This window comes from Calonectris borealis, chromosome 8, assembly GCF_964195595.1.
Source record: "Calonectris borealis chromosome 8, bCalBor7.hap1.2, whole genome shotgun sequence".
NCBI lineage: Eukaryota > Metazoa > Chordata > Aves > Procellariiformes > Procellariidae > Calonectris > Calonectris borealis.
The window spans coordinates 7,976,070-7,996,913 of NC_134319.1; the positions used below are offsets into that span (position 1 = coordinate 7,976,070).

At 35.9% G+C, this 20,844-nt stretch overlaps 1 protein-coding gene across 6 annotated transcripts in view; it reads left to right on the top strand.

The window, feature by feature from the left end:
- Nucleotides 1-20,844, top strand: part of FAF1 (Fas associated factor 1) — a 174,585-nt gene that overhangs the window by 51,313 nt on the left and 102,428 nt on the right. For all 6 annotated transcript variants that reach the window (XM_075155797.1, XM_075155795.1, XM_075155793.1 and 3 more), the window contains one exon: nt 1,576-1,681. In XM_075155797.1, the coding sequence (XP_075011898.1) occupies nt 1,576-1,681 (106 nt within the window). The remainder of the gene's footprint in view (nt 1-1,575; nt 1,682-20,844) is intronic.

A 20,844-nucleotide genomic window follows, 5' to 3' on the forward strand; every position in this document is an offset into this window, starting at 1 on the left:
GAATTACCTTTGAAAATAGGCATACAACTTTTCAGGACTCTTTTTTTTCTCTTTTGAAGGACTGTTAAGTATTTTAAAATTTTTTAGTCCTTTTCTTACAAGATTTTGTGACCAGTGCAGCTAACTTCATGTTCAGCGTAGACGACTTACTTCAGTTACATTTGTAGTGTCTCTCATACAGTTGATCATACCTACCATTGACAATGAGTTAAATTTATCTTCCATATTACAAAACCATAAAAAATGAGAAATAGCACTTTGTGATTTTGTTTTGTAGTATGTGATTATTATGTTTAAGATGTCACAGAATCCAAATTAAGTCGCTGAGTGAAGGTATTTTTGTAAGGTAATTTTTCTTGAGATGCTAAAGCAAATTGTGCATCTCTTGCTAAAGCATCCAGTGAGTATTGCATGGGTTCCTTAGCATCTGAGCAGCAAAACTGCAGCTCAGTAATTCCAGTAGAAGGCAAAACTAACAAATCAGGACTCAAATAATCTAGCAGTCTTTCTTGTCTGCTTGTATCTTAAGATACAGCTGTGCTTATCTGCATACAGAATTTGTCCTTTATTGCTAAGAGGGATGGCGTTTTGAAGTGTCATGGAACAGTGAAGATGTGAAAGAAAAAAAACCAGTCTGTCATTCTTTTAAGAGTGTATGATAAGAAAAAAAATAATTGAATAAGTCCAATTTAATTCCATATACCACTGAACAGGTCAAGTCTGCATATTGTTTAAAAATCCAAGCTATGTTACAATGTTGCTGCAGTTTTGTAGCCTATATAATATTGTACACAGCTGTAATTGCCGTGTCTGTAACAGAAGTCCTGCCTTCTATTTTGAAAAGTAGATAGCTGCATAATTTTTAACATCCAGATGTTTTGTTACCAGAAAAATAAAAAAAATGCCAAGTTTGTGACAACATGAACATATAATTGGCCTGTTTAATCTGTATCTTAAGATTATTTTTTAATTCATATGATTAAAGATGTTTTAATGTACATTTAAAACAATTTGAGCAGAACTAACTTTTCTGAATGCTCAACACCCACATGAGATATTTTGCTGTGGTTAGTTTTCCAGTTTTTATGAGCTGGGTTTATGTGCTTTGAATGAAACTAAGCGGAAGAATTTCCGTTTGGTTTATGCTTCAGGTAACCCTGGAGAAGCAAGAGCATGCTTTGCCTTGTTGTACTGACCATCAGTTTTTAATGTGCACTGTAGCTTGATATTTTGTCTGGTCATCAATATGCTTATAAGCCTGGTATTAATGGCATTATGAGTGCTAAACATACCCGATGTTTGTGAAGATAATGTGACTCTCTCGATTTTGAGAATACTTAACATTAGAAGAGCTTTAAAGGCTGCGGTCACCTTATTAAGGAAGGAGTTCAGGAATGGCCTTTGGTCATTCTCAGCATGCTTCCTTGCATTTAAGAGTGAAAAGAGAGATGATAATGTTGTGCCTGGACTTGTCCGTGTAGAGTTTAGGGTACCCTGGGGTTTTTGCATCTAACTGTAAAACAAGCTATAACATGCTTATCCCTGATTTTCTTGTTTTTCTTTCAACCATTTCAGGGCCCTGCAGGAGTCATTAAATCAAAACTTCATGCTGATCGTCACCCATCGAGAAGTCCAGCGGGAGTACAACCTCAACTTCTCAGGAAGCAGTACCATTCAGGAGGTGAGTGCTTTTTCACAGCTGAAGAATAAATGTAGCTCATTACAGCTAATGCCAGCTCTGTTAAAGAGGGTTTACATGGTCTTGATGGATATCCCTTTATTTTATTAGTCTTTTTTTGGTTTAATCAACTGGATCATCAAGATTGCTGTAATTTGATTAAAGAACTTGGCCTAAAAAAGGTTTTCTATGAAATTATACAGAAAAGATGTTTCTTTTTGCGTTGTAGTAGCAAAATATGTGAACAGTGTTTATTGAGTTGTTCTAGAGTGATGAGGAAAGGCAGTTATTCAAATTACATTTGATCTTTAAGCCCCTTGAAGCACCCTCTGTCTTCCCTTCTTTTAACCAGCTCCATCTCCATTTTGTAGGCACCTCTGCCATTCCTAGTTGCTATCATAGTGCTGTAATTCCTACTGCCTTGGTAGCCAAATGGTTTTGTGTATAATGGATGTCACTGCCATTCTGTAGAATGGCCAGCAAGGGGTGATATCGTAGAGAACTTCATCAGAATTAAGTCCTATAGGAACAAATATCTCTAATATGACTCTGGACCCTCTGAATTTAAAACAAGCAACCCTTGCATATTTTTGTAAAACTCCTTACTAAAGCCAAAGGTGGTTGTCTAATGCTCGATGGCATGTCTAATGCCAGATGTTTTGGATGTTATTTTCCATATAACCCACTAACTTCTGGAAACATGACAAACAATCTAGAAACGTGAATCTTCAGAATTCACATTACAAAATATTAAGATTAAATGTTTGCTTTTCAAATTAAATGTATGTTTGCTGTTGGTCTGACACTTCTCTCAGTCTTTTAGGGTTGAACAGATTTTATTGAAGTTTTTCATGTCACATGCTGACATTGTAGGCAGAATTATTTTAAGTTCTGTAATATTAGCTATAGGAGCAGTATCTCATACAACAATGAAAAATGATCATTAATTGGTTTTGTTGTGAATCCTATTATTCTTAAGATCTAAATTCTGATCTTTCCCCTGCGTGAAAGCCTGTTTTCTACTTTACCTTTTTAAACCTATTATAGTAAGTTGTGTTTTTTTTTTAATAATATAAACAAACAAACATAGTTGCATCAGTTTGTTTTTTGAGGGCCCAAGCTCTGACTCTTTACAATTAAAAACAATTTGAATATTTATGGAAATAAATGATCAGAATATTTGTTTTTAATTTTAAAATGGTGAGATTCTAAAAGAAAACACATACATAAATATTGCCTGTTTGTTTTTTATCTATGCTATATCAATTACTACTTTGCTGGTGGGTCTTACCGGGCTTAAAGAAACCAGAAAGCTGTGACAGTGCATGGGAATCTGGGCTGCCTTTACATGCACTGAAGTTTTCTTGTTTGTTGTTAATGGCAGGTTACAGTCAACATGTTAACATACAAAGTTGACTTAATTTAAAAGTCAGTTACGATTTTCCCCATTAAACAACCAAAATCCAAAAAAACCCTACCACCTCATAACCAGCATGAGCATCAAAACTTTCTTTGCCTTTCTGTCTTGTATCCAAGTTTTACATCCAGTAGAGTGTATAAAATTATGAAGACAATTTCAGAGGCTAAAACGAAAAGAGAACTCTGGACCTTCTTGTGCAGCTGATGCTGAACAGGTGAATATGTCTGTCTGTGCAAAATCTCATGGAAATCACTGGGGATTTGGCTGAGGTAAAAGGGTTGGCGAACATTTGTCTAATTATAGAAAACAAGCACTGTTTTGTATGTGAACTCCCTGATGGCTATTTAATTTAATTTTATTTTCTTTTAGCATAGAGTGAGCATTGTAACAAATGATTGATTAATCTAGTTAGTCTGTGCGATTTGGAGGAATCAGTGATACCTTCTCTTCTCTCCCTGTCTCTCTCCTCTCCAGGGACTGCTAGATGTTTTTTTTTTCCTTCACTTTCTTGTTCACACTTTAACAAATTAATAGTTTACTTTCCTTCTGGTATATTTTTGTAACCGTGGAAAAGCTCTATGTGAGTTGCAGTTGCCAACCACAAGAGGGCAGGAAGGACTATTCAATTATTACCTAAAAATGCCGTTCAGTGTTTTCAAATTAGCTTCTGGTATATTAACAAAAAGGAGTATAATGGCCAAGTTATTGTTTGATTTACAGATAATTGGCATATTGCAGGGAGGAGACTTAATTTCACCCTTTTAAATTAAACAGGGAGATTTAAAAAGACATAAAATATTCATTAATGTTCAGTGATTATAAAGCAGTGGCATATATTTATTCTACCTTTATTACTGTTTCGATGGGAAAATACTGCAAATATTTCAGAAATCGACTTGGCCATACTGACAAGTTGAAATGTTTAAGCAGTGTTAATGCAATCTACTCACACGTTATACCTATGCAGAAAGATTCAAAATGACTACATCAATTATTAAAAGAAATATTTAAAATTCTATAAATGTTCTACTGCTTGCCACAGTTGGGTGCAACTGTCTCTCCAGAGCTAGTTGTTTAGTTTGTTGTTATTATTAGTGCTGCGAATTTTAAGGAAGAGATATTTTTTCCAAGTGTCTAAAAAAAAAAAAAAAAGAAAAAGAAAAAAACAACCAAACAACCCACCACACCAAAAACCCAACCCCACCACCCTTTCAAAACTGTCATAAATATTTTGTAATGGATTAAATATAAAATCCAGTGAGCTCTCAGCTGTGCTTTCCTAAACTACTGTTGCTTCAGTTCTCTGTCGTCTTTTTTTTACTGTTTAGAATGCATGTTTAATAGCAAATGATATTTGGATGAATTGTTATTTCAAAGAAATCTTGTTGTTTAATGGGGAAACAGTCTGACAGAAAATTCTCTGAGAGAAGCCTGAAGCCGTAGTGCTCACATCTGCTTCCACAATTTCTTGTGTATTAATTCAATAGTTGGATTTTGGATGGTACTTGGAAATGCCTTTTTTTTTTTTTTTTTAAACATGCTTTATCTACATCTTCGACTGTTTACATATTAAAATTTAATTTCTCAGTTCAAAAAATATAAGTTACTGTCAGTTATATTGATGTGGGATTATAAGCCTATAGGGAATCTTCAGAAATGAAATAAAAAATTAAACGGAACTTGTCTAGAATTCTGGATATTGGATTTTTTTTTTTTTTGGTGAGTTGAGCAGGGGAGTTGTTAACTTGGAAAGTTAATGATAACATGTTGGTCTAAATTGCAAATTAATCTGTGTCACAGGTTTCTGACATCTGTTTGTTCTTGTAAAATTGCAGTATTAAATTAATTCTGGGCAGATACTGTTCTGGGAAATATCATGATTACTTTTTTCCATGATCCGCATTTTAAAGGGAAAATTAGTAGGTTTTGTGCCAGTTTGGAGACTGTGAATTAATACATTTCCAATGTATTATATGGCTAAATAAGGACAAGTCCAACAAATTGAACTCCTAATACTTACAAGACTAAAAGGAGTTTTCTGTCTGAATACTTGCTCTTTATTCTGCTAAGATAATTTGGAGAGGCTATCCGTAATTGGTGTGAGAGAATTTTTAAATTTCGATTTGAGGAGCTATGTGCTAAATTATTACAAGGCATTGCCACGTTCAATATAATTTGTTTTCTGTCTATTCTTATGAACTTGTTCTCATATAGAAATGAACATTTCTACTATTTTTCATTTTTGCAAGTTGTAGTTATATTATTTGACGGAGATGAAGGACAGCCCTTTTCAAAGGGCAGAATATTTAAACGTTTCATGGAAAGCAAGTTTTGTTCTCATCCTGGAGTAGTCAAACTAATTTGTGAAAAACTTTTTGAATTTGAGTTCTTGTCACAATAGCATGCTTCACACCTTTTGTTGTTTTAGTCAGTGACATAGGGGAAAAAAAAAATTTTAACAAACTGGATAACTCCGTTAAAAACAAGGAGCTTGCATTTGTCTATTTTACTGTTGGTATAGACTTTGAAGCCTTTTTGTGATTCCTATGTGCAGGATTACAGAAGTGTCCAGTGTACACAAGCTGTGGCTGCTGAAGGGTGGACGAGTATGCAGAAACCTCAGGCCTCTTATGATTGGTGATTTTATTTTGTAACTGCTAGAAATTGCAGTTGAGAATACTAGCTAAAGCATGTACCGAGCACTATAATTCCCAGTAAAACATAAAATCTATGCAAACAATGCGAAGAAGATGGGTTCCTAAATACTGGCTGCCTCTGCATAGCTGCATCTGCTCTTTATTCTGTTCCTTTAGCCAATAACCTGATCGGAGGCTAGCTGCTTAGCATCCCTGTCACCTGTGATAGGTAATATATTTGTTCTTTGTTCCCTATAGACTTACTGGCTAAGGTGGAATATGAAAAGCAATGTATCCAATAGCACTCCAGGCAGGAGGAGGAACTATATGTGCATACAACTGCTTGGGCTGAGATAAACTATAAATTCTGTGTTGACAGACCCTAGGACAATTTGAAGTCCTTTGTGCTGAATTCTTTAAAAACTTTTTTGATAAGTGGATGAATGTGAAACAAGATACAAAACCACCATGTATAAACACGCAGCAGAAACCTTATTTATAAGACCTATATATAAAAATATAAGTAAGCAGATGAATTGCCTTCAGCACGCAGAAAAATAATCCAGGTCTTGTACCTTTTTCAGATCTGATTTTTAGTATCTGTAGAAAATATTTTCAAGCTAATTGTTGTTGAGTGAGTTCATCCACAGTAAAGGTCAGACATTGGCATGGGGACACGAAATGTATATATAAATAATGTTCTTCTTTTTAATGTTGTAGCTAACTAATTACAATAAAATACATTTGCCAGAGATCAGAATATGGACATACCCAAATATGGTACATACATTAACAGTTTCAGAAGCAGTTGTGCTATGTTTTGAATTTTTTTACTTGCTTCAGAATTGTTGAAAACTATTCTTATGCTAATAAAAATCAGTAACTAACACTTTTTGGTATTTAATAGGAGGTGCACGAACGTTCTACGCTATTGTTCAATTATTCTCTTAGATTCAGAGAAGCTAGTAAAATACATTGTTGCTATACTGATTGTACTCAAGAGAAGTATATTCTTTTTGTGAATTTGAACATTTTGTTTGCTTTTTAAAGAAATCTGTCATGTAAAAAATATTTTCAATTTATAGTGAGTCATAACAACAGTATACATAATTTAAACATCTATCACTGTCATAGCCTCAGTGTTCTATAGTGGTAAATGAGTACCAGCTAGCAAGCTAGGTTTTGACTTTTTAAACAAGGAGAGAAAAATTATTTTTGTAAAGCTAAATCAACTTCTTGATTTTTTTTTTTGCCTTTCTTTTAAAGAAAACCAACACATTGCTAAACTAAAATGTATTTGCTGAAAGAAATCCTTGATAAACTTTTTGTAAATGGTCATGTGTTAGGAATTATATGAGAAGGAAGTTCCTTGGGAAATTAAGAGAAAATGCCTTTTATGTACCTGTTCAAAGTGATAGCTTTATTAGGCACTTAAAATATCTTAATACCTGGCTGTAAAGATCTGTTTCGAAGAAATCATATTGATAAAGGTATATAACCATTATTCTTTTTCTGCAACAGAAACAGCGATAAGAGATAAAGGAAGGGCACTCTTTTACTTCTCTATTAATTATGAAGCTTAATATATTCGTGACAGAATATGTTTCATAACCTGTAATTTGGTTTTGGTGCGTTTGGACGTGCATATCATTAAAGAAACGATCTTCAGTTATCAAAAACTAGTAAACATGGACATTTTTATATGCAAGAAAAGGCAGAGAGTAAATAATTGCACTGGTGACCAATACTGTAATAATCCTGTTTTACAATATGCACTTGACAGGTTGTAATAGTGCTAATTGAAGAGACTAATTCACACTTGCTTCATTCTATTCAAAGGCAAAATCAGCAGCTTGTTTTGCTTTTGACCAGATGGTCCTGATGAACACCTACTGTGCACTTTAAGTGCTTTACTAGAATTACAAAGGCTGGGGGCTGCGTCCGACTCAAAATGATTTGAGAAGAGAAAAAAACCTCACTGCTCAATGGATTTGGTGCAACTAAATTAATTCTAGTGGACCCATTACACATTGAGCCCCCTTTTCAAAGTGCTGAGCCTCCTCGTTTGTTCTGTAGCAATGAGAAAGTGAAAGGCAGATTACTGCAAACAGAAATAAAAAAAAAGTGCTGTGAAAAGGAGAAAAGAGGCCTTGAAGCCTTTTCATATCATTTGGGTTTTTCAAGTGCGTTATTTTTGGGGAGGGTGGATGTATGAAAAGCCAATTGGAGTTTTTTTTGTTTTAAAGTGCGCTATTTAAGTACTATGAATATAAAAGCAAGAGCAACAGTTGACTGAGTTTACTGTGGTAAAGCTTTGTGTCCAAGGATGAATCAAATTCATTATAGTCAATGCTTTGTATTTTCATATGAATGTAGGGTTAGTTTCACAAGACTGTGTCTGTTTAGGATAATTATAATTTAATATTTTCCTTTCATAAAGTTATCACTGTAGATATCTAAAATTTGCTGAAAGCAAGGTTTTTTCTTGAATAAATTTAAAAGCACCCAGAGAGTTTAAAACTCCAAAGGAAGCTGTTTGATTTCCAAGGAAAGGCGAGGCATGTTCCAATAGCGTCGAAGCACAGATTATTATAACTAATTAGAAGTCACACATCTGTTAGCTTTCGATTTGTCAGCGCTTGTAGTTTTGTGTGTATGTTTATAGCTCCCTTCTTCCTTTCTCTCGTTCTCTGTCTCTATTCCTCTCCATCCGTAAGTGTAGTGGATTTGAGAGAAACTCTCAAAGGATAAGGATCAATTTATTTGAATTTGAAAGTAATGAGGAGTCATTGTTATAATTTTGGTTATAGGTTCGGCTCCATAAATGCTCAGTCATGTGAGTTGTCCTTATTTTAGAAGTAATCATGTTGAATTGAATGGCTTTGCTCATGTAATTTAAGGATACTAAGGATTTTGGGGATCAAGACCTAATTTAAAATCCTGAATTTTTTAAAAACTGCAATTAAAACCATCGCTTGCTATTCTGATTTTGAATATTTGCTATGTTTTACTTTCGGGGTGGAGAATTTTTATGCAAGGCTTCTATCATAATGCTAGCTATTAAAAAGGTGTTAGCATGAAATGACAAGAAAACCAAGCAGCTTTGTGAACATATTAAACAACTATGTCCCTAGTTCCTGTGCTGTTTAAAGTGGGAAAGCAGTTGTCTGTAGCTAAATAGCATAGCACCGCTATCTGTATAAATTATATTTAGTTGAATCATAAATGAAAAATTAAAGTTAGCATTTTTTGCAATTAAAAAAAATTAATTTACAGCTTGTAAATTAAAGTGTACTAGAGCATGGCTTAACCTTTCTACCCTGTGTTAACTATAATATGATCACTTCTATTATTGCATGATATACACTTAAATTAAAAAACCAACAATCGTTGAATTGCTGATTTGTTTTCAAACAATGAAATTTGTATTTGTGCAAATTATAGTAGGCACAGTGTTCTCTCATGTTTTCTCATCAAACAACCCAATTATACTTATAAATAGTGAGGTGCTAATGAACTGTTGTTCTGGAAAAGTTGTTGGTTTTTTTTTTTTTAACTTGAGTAAGAAAGGAAACACTTCACAATTTTAGAGTGCTTGCTTGGTGAGAAGATATTTGAAAATATTGTACTTATGTAAATCATGTTGGTGCTATCACTTTTAAATACACAACAGAAGCTCATCTAAAAACCCCATCAGTTCATATGGAGCGCAACTAGATTCTTGACATTGTAAATTGCTCACTTAATTGGGAACTGATGATTTACTTTTATTCATTGAGTCACGGAAGTTTTTTCACTAAGAGTTTATATTTCAATTTAAAGTTTATTAGTGCATTCATTTAATAGAAAGAGGAAATTTTTTGAATAGTTGAGGTGATGAGGATATTTAACATAGTAGTTGTGGAGATACGACATCAAAATGGTCAACAGTATTTTAGCAGCAGTGTAATGATAGTGCTGCACTACATCGCTTTGTAATTACTACGCAAAGAAAATACTCAGTTGCCGTTTCAAATGTGAATTAGTAATGTTTGTCTCTGTCTGGTCCATAACATCTTAGTGAAACGGTGCGCTATCTCTTTAGTAAACCCGTTTCTTATGATTTTTCAGTTGCGTTCCTGTATCTGTGTAAAACATGAACTTGAAAAGTTATTCTTTTGTTTTTGTACTAGGAGTCATGGGCATAAACTGAAGAGCCTTGCACTCATTTAAAGGATAAAACGTCCTCATAATCACCCTGAAGAAATCCCTGTTACTGTTTTTAAAAAGGGTTATAGAAGCTCTCGGCAAACATTTGCAATAAGTGGCAAAATTTATGCCTTGCTTTGTGATAGTTGCGTGACCAGACAGTGGGGTATAGGATTGTTTTAAGGTTTTTACAGCTGCAGGCAAAAAGCATCTGTTCCTAGAAAAGCCTTCATTGTTTAATTTTGACACTGACTTTTCCATGCTGCTTGTACCAGTCTCTGGATTAGGTGCCACTAAGATAAAATTTGTTTTAAGTTGCTCCCAAATGCAGCTGTCACTATACACGGCCTTGTAGCTTAGGCAAAGTAGACATAATCAAAACAAGCATTTTTGTACAAGGTCATCTTGGTAGACTGAAAAAGCTCAGAGCAGGAATTTTGACAATATTGTATCTTGTGAGTAGTTAGGCTTTTAGCTTTTGTGTTTGTTTAATAATTCTTCTGGTGATCACTAACGTATATGACTGCCTCAGAAACAATGAAAGAAAGAGATTTTTTAAACTGCACTGCTTTTCTTTTACATATACTTTATATTATATTTATTTTGATTGAGCAGTTACTGTGGTATTCAATTACATACACTCCATGTATGTGTGTTTGTATCTCTACATCTCTACAGTGAAATGGAATGATTTACAAAAATCAGGGAGAACTGACATTTTGAAAGAGCTTCCATTTCTTTCCTTCAAAGTTTCCAGTGAATTAAAAATGAAAGAGCACTTCATTTTATGTATCCCAGAGTTGTGTTAATTTCTACCCAGCTGGTCTAAAATGATTGATACAAAGCCAAATTTGTGACTGCCTGCTTTACAAAGTCTGTAATTTGCTAATGAATTATGATAATAATCTTTCATCATACATGAAAGATTTAGACAAACAATTTACTAACTATATAGTTTGATCACAATTTTTGGGTTTGCACCAAGCCTCGAATCTACTTTATTTTTCCCTGCCTGGATTAGCAGACCAAAGTGAACTTACTCTTACCTTGTTTTGAACGCAGTAATGCTGGAAGATACGCGGGGGTGATGGTGGACAGCAGAAATGAGATAAGCTTGTAGTGTAAAACTCCATATTTAATGTATATACAAATCAAACCACCCAGTTTCCAAGTAGAGAAGCATCGCAGCAGGCATGGCACAAGAAGTTGTTTGAGACTGCATCCACTGTCGTAGGGACATAGAAATAAAGGAGAACAGGGTAGAGATGTTTCTCAAGTTAAACCTTCTCTGGGTGTGGTGGAGGCAAACTATTTAAAGCACAGCTAGACAAAGCCATAGGAGCAAACTAGGCTTAAAAAGAACGGAAAAGAAAACCAAATCCTCCAGAAGCAAGGCAACTACCACAAGATCCTGTCAACCTGAGTGAAGTTTGTGATTACCTGCATATCATGTCAGCAAAGAGTTGATCTTGAACACTCTAAGGACCTTCTGAGGACAATGTTCACAGTAGGACATGAGCACAGTATAAACAGGTGTCTTCCTATACGAAATCTGCTAATTTTTGATCATCTTAGGGAGTGGATCATCCACCTTCTGACCAAAGTTTACTTCCCAGTTCTGCAGAACTTGCTTCTGTATGGGATATTTTACTTTTCCAATAACGAGCAACACAGGAAAAAGGAGAGGAGCTTTCTGTTCAGTGCCCTCTGACTTTTCCTTCTGTTTTGCAAATAGCCTCGATCATTTTTCTGCTCCTCTTGAGCTCAGTTTAGTGGATTTCAGTAGGCATCATTTTGATGTCCACCCTAGAAAAACAACGAACCAAACAAAAAACCACACAAGACCTAACACATATATCCAGCGCTGCCATTATTGTTTGGATAAAACTGTTGACTTGAGTGGTTTCTGGCTTTTATGTACTTCTCTTCAGACCATGAGTTACCTGAAACAGCTGGTTTCTCACCCCAAAATCACACACGTATGACTGCCCAAAATAAAATCGCATTGAGATTCCTGTGGCTGCTATTACGTGAAGTATTGTTTGACTGTAAAAAGGTAGAAAAAATAAAGAAACTGGGAGTAAAGGCAAGAAAGTAGGAGAAGCAGCAGTATCAAGAAAATGCCATCCAGAGCAAGGACTGGTAATGTGGCCTTGTGAAAAGATAAGGAAAGGAGCTTTGGGGTAGATGCTGACTGGCAAGGGGGTTGAACCATGAACAAAGGCTTTTTGTTGTTGTTTTATTATGTTGTTTGTTCTTATCATATTTAAGGAACTAGAACTTTGTGAATAACCAGGAATATGTTCATGAATTACTTCTTACTGAATCAGGTTAAAAAGAAAAAGTCTTAAGTTTTTGGTTAGAAGAGGATATTTTTTAGTCAGTCTTCCCAGCTGATAGAAAGTGCAGAACAGTGCTGTAAAGACTTAATCTATTTTAATTCATTGTGTTTTGGAAGAAAAAGAGATTATTAGAAAATCTTGATTTCCTCCCCACCCCGCTTGGGTTACCTACAGAAACTCTCACAGACTGTGCCATATGCAGCAGAGAATACTGCTAATGTTGATTCTTTGGGGATGATACTTTTGGAATTAAGATAACTTAATACAACAATAGAAATTTTTGAGACATCATTCATGTGTATATATTGCTTTGGAGTTGGGGGGCAGGGAGTTGAAAAACAGAGATTCGGTGTACCGAAGACCTTAAGTCTCACCACTCTCCTTCCTCCCCAGGAAGATGATTCTATCTAGTAGCTGTTACCTAGGATCTCCAACGTCTAGTAGCTCTCTTGGAAATTATGATGCTATTGTAATTTGAAAGTGTAGAAGAATATCTCACGACCTTCACAATATTTGAAACAGATAAGCAATAAAAGAAAAAAGGGAAAGAGGTGTAGAAAGAACACGGATTTTTTACTGTTTTTCTACAATTTGTCTGTAAGGAAGAGAAAGCCTCTTCCTTCAAATCTGTACTTATAAAATGGCAGTAAGTCTGACTGTCTGGTATCACATGGCATAGCTGTACATACTTTACTCTAACCCCAACAAAGGAAAATGGAGAAAGGAATAATGAATCCTAAGACCTGACATAATTTCAGTCATTTCATGCACAGCATCAGGGCAAAATGCAGCACCCCAAATATCTCTGCAATTTCTTCCAGGAGAAACAGAAAGAGAAAGGTTTTATATTGGGTTTATATTGTTCTCAAATTTATTTTACTCATTTCTGATGACAGGCTACCTTTTACTGAACTCAGCAACTCTAAGAGAATAACTCTTACTTAAGACACTTTGTGAGCCAAGTTTGTGTCCCATTATTAGTTTCTCTGTAACCATGAGCTGAATTTCAGTTCATCTCCCCTCTGTGTCTTGCATAAACTCCTGTTTACACTTGGCCACAAAAAGTTTCTCTTGCAAGACAAGAAGGACTTATTCCTGAATAATTCAGAAGTGGGGAGTGTAAGAGTGCTTAGGTTAATCTGGGGACTGTTTTGTGTGTTGACAATTTCACCTATAACTAACAATCTGTTTCACCCACTCTGCTTAAAAGGTCTTGGCTCTTTTTTATTCTATGCATTGACATTAGGCTGGCAGAGAAAAGGCTAGACTGCAGCGGAGAACTGCTATGACCACAGGGCAGCCTGGGCCGGGACTAAGACAAACAAAATGGAGAAGCTCTGACGTTCACAAAAAGCAGCAACAGAGCAGTGGAAGAGGATACTTTTTTGTAGTACAAAACAGTAAAGTGAAACTTCTCTCCTTGTTGCAAAAGGTAAACTATCAAGTCAGGCAGGTCCCTGTTAATATTTCGAGGTTAGGTCTCGTTAGGCCAATGAAAAATATGGAAATTCTCTAGAGCATTCTGTGAAGTCTGAGTGGAGTGAAAGTTTCTCTTTTGGTGAACTAAGAGTAGTAGACTGAGATGAAGCTTGAATTGCCATGGAGATGTCTTTACTCTCCTCCTTAAATCTTCCGACAGAACACTAAGTTGTAGCCTACAGCTATGTCTACAGTAGCGTGTGGGACAGTGCAATAGGAAGTCTGCATAAAAAACCAGTTGGTGATGAGGATCCAAGATCCACACTATTTATGTTTTTGGTATTCTAGTAGCAACCAGCTCTAGTCTGGTCCTGTGCATTGAATGTTTCTTAGTAGTTGAAATTTAAAAATTGTGCATCTTCTGTTTTAGTTTGATCCTAATGGTATTCAGTTTGCGTGCTTTGAAACCGCTCCATCATGCAAGCTTAAGTACAGTAAGCTTGTATGTGGACAAGTGGGAGACTTACTTAAGATCAGGAGTGTGTTTCTGAAGTGAAACACTAATGCAATTCCGTCCTACAAGGACTGGATCTGCATCAGTCCTTTAGTGCAAAACAGTATTTTCAAATGTTACACCGTTGGGAAACCTTCTCCATTTTAGCAAAAACACTGTCATTTTTTAGTAATTCTATAAACAGAGGGGGTCAAATTGTTCTTGAACAGGAACAAGTAAATGAAAGATTAAGTAAAAAGTGCACCTCCTGTGTGTTTCGACTCACTGCAGAGTAGTCATGCGAAGAATCAACAGGAGCAGTAAGAGAAGCCTTTTGAATACCCAAAAAGGTATAGTTTTTCCTTTAGAGGAGTATGTTAGCATTGTGCTTCATTACGTTTCTTTCTTAAGATCAGTTTGAAGTGAGGAACAATGAAACTCAGAGATTAAATGTTTCTTCTGAAACATAAATGCAAACTGAAGTAGAGGATAATTTTAGCATGCAGTCTGAAATAAGCATCTGTTGTCTCAAGACACTGGTATCAGAAGGGAACTGCAAATCCAATTTCAGTTCTCATTTTGTGTCTTTTGGCTTATGTCAGTTTATAGGTTGGATCTAAGATCATTCAGTTTTAACTTACAAAATTTGACAATCACCCATCTATATTTTCTCCTCTGTAGGTGATTTTGCTTGTGTAGTAAGCCATGTCTTTCTCTTTTCTTTCCTCTTCTTTCTAAGAATGTTTTCTTCTGTTTCTTTTATTTTTTGTTACCCCACATACATGTTTACTTTTTCACTGCTCTCTCATTCCTGCTCTTTATTCTGGTTATTGACTCTTTTGCAGTTTTTAATGAAAAACTTTTAAGAATTTTTTTCATTGTTGCTGGTTTAAAAAAAATCAAGATGGTTCATCTGACTTAACTTTTCTAAACACTGTTTTCCCCTTACAATGTAGAAAAACATACTGTAAGTCAGAAACTTTTAAATTATTATGCTCTTTATACTTATTTTCCACAATGCAGAGTGCTAAGTATGTTGAATTACACTTGAAAGCTGTCCCTTTGTGGAGGGAATTACTGAGTATGATGCTTGCCTGTTAGCTTTTCAAACAGAGACTGAATTTTCACTGATTATTATATGAATATCAAATGGAAATTTTTTCTTCAACAAAATTGTTATTCTTAGCATTAACTTCCGTAGTTTAATAAAATTACACTTTCCTAGGCTTTAGAAAAGAAGCGTTTTTACGTTTTTGGTGTCCTTTTGTTGGTGTATATTTTATACACTGAATTTGCATAACTATGAGCATCCTTGTGGTTCAGAGGAGGAGCTGTTAGTACGGACCTGTAAAACAGTTGTTTTATTAACATCTTCACAGGGAAGAACCAGACAGAATAGCTGAATATGTAAATGAGCAGCTTGTGATGCTATAACTTGTCAAATAACCATTGATGCAGTATAGCTGAGCAAACTGTTTCAGTGTGTGCATATACAGTAGGTATTTCTGTCCAAATTAATATTTGCATTTGAAATACGTGTGTAGTGCAAATACATGAGAAGTATATATAACAATTAATAATATTTTGTGTTTGATGTTTACATACTATGTGCTCTGCATTTTAATTCTTAACGTTATCTGCTTCTTTAATCATCTTGAATTAGTGTTCCAAATGTATTGATTCAAAGGGATTTATTGCTTAGTTATTAAGGTTTGATAGACATTTATATCCTTGAAACAGGTTGGGTTTGGTCAGTAGTTAGCTGACATTTTTTGAGGTTGCCATTTTGTTCTTCAAAATCTCAGACCATTTTAAAGCTCCTATGTCACTTTTATGAATGTTTCTACATTGTAGTGATGAGAAAAACTTTCAGAATAGGACACCGCTTTAGTAGTGTTTTACAGCTTAGAACTGCTCTGTGCAAAAACACTGCATGGTTTTAAAATAAAGGTGTACTTCTAATCTGATTTAGTTAAACCAACATGAACTGTTGTGTGAACATTCTTATTTATCTTAAGGGCAGCTTGTTCTACTTTAACATAAACAGAGGAGGAATTAGATGAAGTTAAAGCAAAGTAAGGCTTGTCCTTGGTGAGGTAAAAAGAATAATTTAAACCTATATTAGTTAATACATGACAAATAAATCACAGTAAACCCCTTGTGTTTACAAAACACTTAGTCATATAGGTGCAACTGGTAGAGGGCAAAACTTTGGTTTCCCTCAAGAGTCCCATCTTCACTATGCAAGCAAGAACTACAGTCTATACCGAAACCAGCCGTACCAGTTGTGAAGTAATAAAGTAACACCAAGTACTATAGTGCCAAATGTGGAACATGCATTAAACCTCATAAGCATGCCCTTCTGTCAGTGCTCCTACCATCTTAGTATAACAAGCTTAAAGTTTTCCCTCTGAAGTGGCGCATGTTCAAGTGTATAAATAAGGACTTTGATTTGAGGACCTTTTACAGTCTCTCTCTATTTATGTAACAAAAAATTATTACCTTTATAATAATACTGAGTAAAAAAAAGAAAAGTGGCATGTTCTTTAAGGTATTTAGTGTTCCCTCCTGGATTTCTTTCCATGATGACTTTCTTGTTCAGCCAAAAAGAGTCCTTTGACTTTGATTGGTTTCATAGACAAAAAAAATGCTTCTCAGACTTTTTTGAAGCTCTTTCTCAATTCCTTGCATTCTTCTTTTCTCCCATTTGTGAACCATGGCTAACTTACTGTAATGCAGTTGGAATAAGGAAAAAAAAGTCAGTTTTGTACTCTCTTCTGTGACTGCTTGGCAATTCAAACGTATTGTTAAATTAGAAATTACTAGAAAGTTTAGTGTTCCTATCCATCATAAATAAAAACTTCTTTATACTTTTAATTTCTATGAATGTGCTATCCATGTTCTACCACTGTTAAAATGATGACTTATTGGGTAATTTTTTTTTTTAGTTCTTTGTCCAGTTTAGTGATAAATGTCACTGTTGCAGAATAAATGTGAAAATACTCTACCGTATCATGAGGCTCATGGTGGTTTGGAGGAGTGCAGTGTTGCAACAGTTGTTCTGTGATCTTAGCGAATGGAGTGAGAAACGTGGAGCAGAGTTTATGCAAAACAAAATTAACTGTATTCCCAAAATGCACCTTAAGATAGCTTATTTTTCTGGTTATTTTATAAAAAATGAAGACCTTGTAGCATCATAAATTTAGGGCCAATTCTGCCTTCCTGTCTGCTTGCGCAGATAGGATGTTGCTCCCACAAAACTGTCAGTGACCTCTGGGAGTCGTGTCCTGCTGCCCTCCTCGTAGAGGTGTCCCCAGAGCTGGAGGGTGGGAGAGGGAGGAGGAGAGGATGAGCTGTTCTCAGCAGCCGTTTGCCCTTAGACTTCTGTTTTGGATCCTAGCTGGGAGTCAATGCCACTTCATGGCTGTATTTAACTCCCTGTCATCCTGCTCCCCTCTTCCTCCCCATGCGCTGCTTTGAAGGCAGCCCCTGGGGTCAGCGGCAGCCTGGCTTCTGCAGGAGCCGTGCTGCCGCTCGGAAAGGGAGCCTGAGAAGCAGTGCAGAAGCAGGAGCCAGGCAGACCTGTCAATGGCTTTTTTTTTCCCCAAGTGTTAATTGTGGTCACAAAAGTTAAGTGTTTCTGTAAAATTAACATCTTGGTATTATGTATTTATTTTCCACCATGTAGCTTCGATGTCAGGTTTACTCAGCAGACAAGTCAAAACAAGAATATTTTTTCTAACTGCTGTTACAGCAAGTCTCAGCTTGGGATCTCAGAAAATCAGAGTGTTCGTTCTGGTTAGCAGCTAATAGGAAACAATAAAGATTTAGGGTTCAGAATTTAACTGGCACTGATGTTGATGCAGGAAGAACAACCGCACACAGTTTACTCTTGTGAAGCTTTATTGATTCTTTTTTAAAAGGAAAGCTGATGAAAGTAAAAAGAAGCGTTTAATTTGCAAGTATTTCTACACAGTTTTTTATTCTGAAATGTGCTTTTCTATCCTTCTCTATCCCTGCACAGTAAACATGCTTTAAGATCTTCTGATTCAGAGACAGATACTGAAAAACAAAAGTGTAAGCTTGTAATTTCTACTGTTCAGCTTGTTCATTAGGGTGATACTGGGGCTTTCTTACAGGTTAAATTTACATCTTTCCCAAGACTAATGTCTGATGTGCATTTGTAAGTATTTTTAAGATAATGTCACATTAGCGTATACTCAGAATCTCTATCCCAGATTCTAATCTTTCAGTGACCAAGGATCAGATCTGGAGTATCGCTCTTGGAGGGGTGGGCATATGAACAGAAGCTTCTGTTTTTCTGACGTTATTTGTATACCAAAGTCTAGAAACAGGATCTTTTTTGTCACTAAGGCAAATGAACTTTTGAAATCTCAGTGAGTAACTGAGGATATTTCTTCAAGTATAGATTGATCCCACGCTTTCAGAGTCTGCAACAAAGTCAAAGATATGCAGCAGGATCAACTGCAGAGGCCTTAGAATGACTTTCTGCTCCCACGGCTTCCTTGCAAACCATGATAAAGATTGAGTCCTCAGGGTGTCATCACTGGCACAGCTACCAGAGTTGGCCCTATACGCGGTAGCTGATATCTCAATCTCTATTTTCAAAACAGTTTTGAAGATTTTGGAAGGGAGTGACCTATTTCCCCTCCAATCTGATCCGTCCATTTTCTCCATAGCTTTGGTGATAGATTACACATGTTTCTTCTGGTCTGGAATTACAATTTAAAATGCCTGTCTCTGTGACACCATTACCAGCAGCTTTCTGCCATCCCTGCAACCTTTTTTCCTGCTGCTTTTCAGGAATTCATTTTCACAAGACATCTGCAGGCAAGCCTTTTCTGGGTCTTCTAATCCATCGGGTTTTAATAATGGCCTCTTATTTCAAGGGAAGAGGATTTTACAGAAGCTATTCCAAATATCTAAAATTAATACAAGATGAGAATACTTATCTTTAAAATAGGGCGTCTGAGTGCCTTTATTTTCACATTCATGTGGACGGTTTTGATGTTACTGAGCAGGTTTCTTTACTCGAGGAGGGTCAGTTAATCTGTTTTTTCCTAACCTGCCAGATTCCTGTCTGTACATTGCAGCTCATTTCTTGCCCAAGAACTATCTTTGACTGTGAGTGTGTCATGACTGCTCTTCATGCACGTGTCACTTAGAGACACAAAGCTAAAAATAAATTCACCAAATTTATTGTCAGCAGTCATGCCATCCATGGGATGGGGTACATGGCTTTCTGTCCCTTTCCTGATGATTCGCGGGTAAGTGACAGCTCACTCACCCAGGCATGATCACAAGCTCTTTACAGAATGTTTTCAGCAGCTGTTGCTAGTGTGTACACAGAAGCCTCACGTACCCCAGTGTCAAGGTGATGATCATACATTAACAAGGACATTCAGAGACTTGACTCCTCTCTTAGAAAGCATTTGGTCTTTCAGAAAGGCCCATTCCCTTCTGGCTCATCTGTTTGAGTGCCCAAAGATGATGTGTCCGGATGATTTGGAACATTTCTGACAACCGGGAGACCTTGGAGGATATCCTCAAAACTTTCCAGGTTGATCTCAAAACTCAAGGATGATCTTTTGGTTCCAGAAACAACAAAAAAAGTGCTAATGAATCTATTCCAGACCTTACATCTCTTTAGCGGGCCTGTTATATACATTCTTGATCTGTTGGATGTGCCTCTAATTAATTTTCTTATAAGCGTTCTCACATAGACCATAAAAGAGGTGATTATGATTTCACTGTCCTGTTTAAAACAATTTTAGATCCAGGGCATACTCCCTCTGCAGGTGAATGACTGTCGGTATGTCCCAGCCCTTTCTTCAGGTTTCCGGCTTGTTCTTGCTGGCCTGTCACAGATTTGTCTTCCCCATGATGTGTGTGGATACTTTCAGGGTTAGAGGATGCTTGCTTATCTCTAGTAATATATGTTCACCCTAATAGGTAGAAGTATTCCAGGAGTCTGACTAAGATATAGCTGAATTATCTGGTTTTGGTAAAAGTCTAAGTCCTTGTCTCTCATGGAGACTTATTGCCAAGGGATATTGCTTATTTCCTGGATCTTAGAGTGCAGAGCTCTCGGATATCTCTTAGCTACCCAGTAAGTCTTTGTCATCTCAGCCCATTACCCATTAGTAGAAACAAGGAAGGTTACTGCTCAAAGCAGAACTTCTCTGTTGCTGTTAAATAACTGTCCTTTCTGGTCAGAGGTTTCCTTTGCCATTGTTGCGGTGAGATAAAAAAAAATTTTGAAGTGTGTGAAAAATAAAGACTTGGTGTAACTTTCTTGTTGTTATAACAGAATAATAAAAAAGACTGCGCAGGAGCAATTCATTACTCTTTTCCTTTCAAGCACTTAAAAGAAAAACAGAGCTGAAAATATTTCTTTGGGAGATACTGAAATACCTCATTAGATCTTTCTTTTTATTGGCTATTGAGGTGATAATTCTGTAACAGGAACGAAAGTGAGGATAAATTTTGCTTTGATTTATAGAAATGTGTTAATTTGAGCTGAATAGATCTTTTCTGATCATAATATTTGTAATCTGTGAGTATTGTTTTGTAATACATAGTTTCTAGTTTTATTTTAGAGAAAAAGTAATTCTGATGGAGACTGTTAATTCTGTGCAACATTGGAG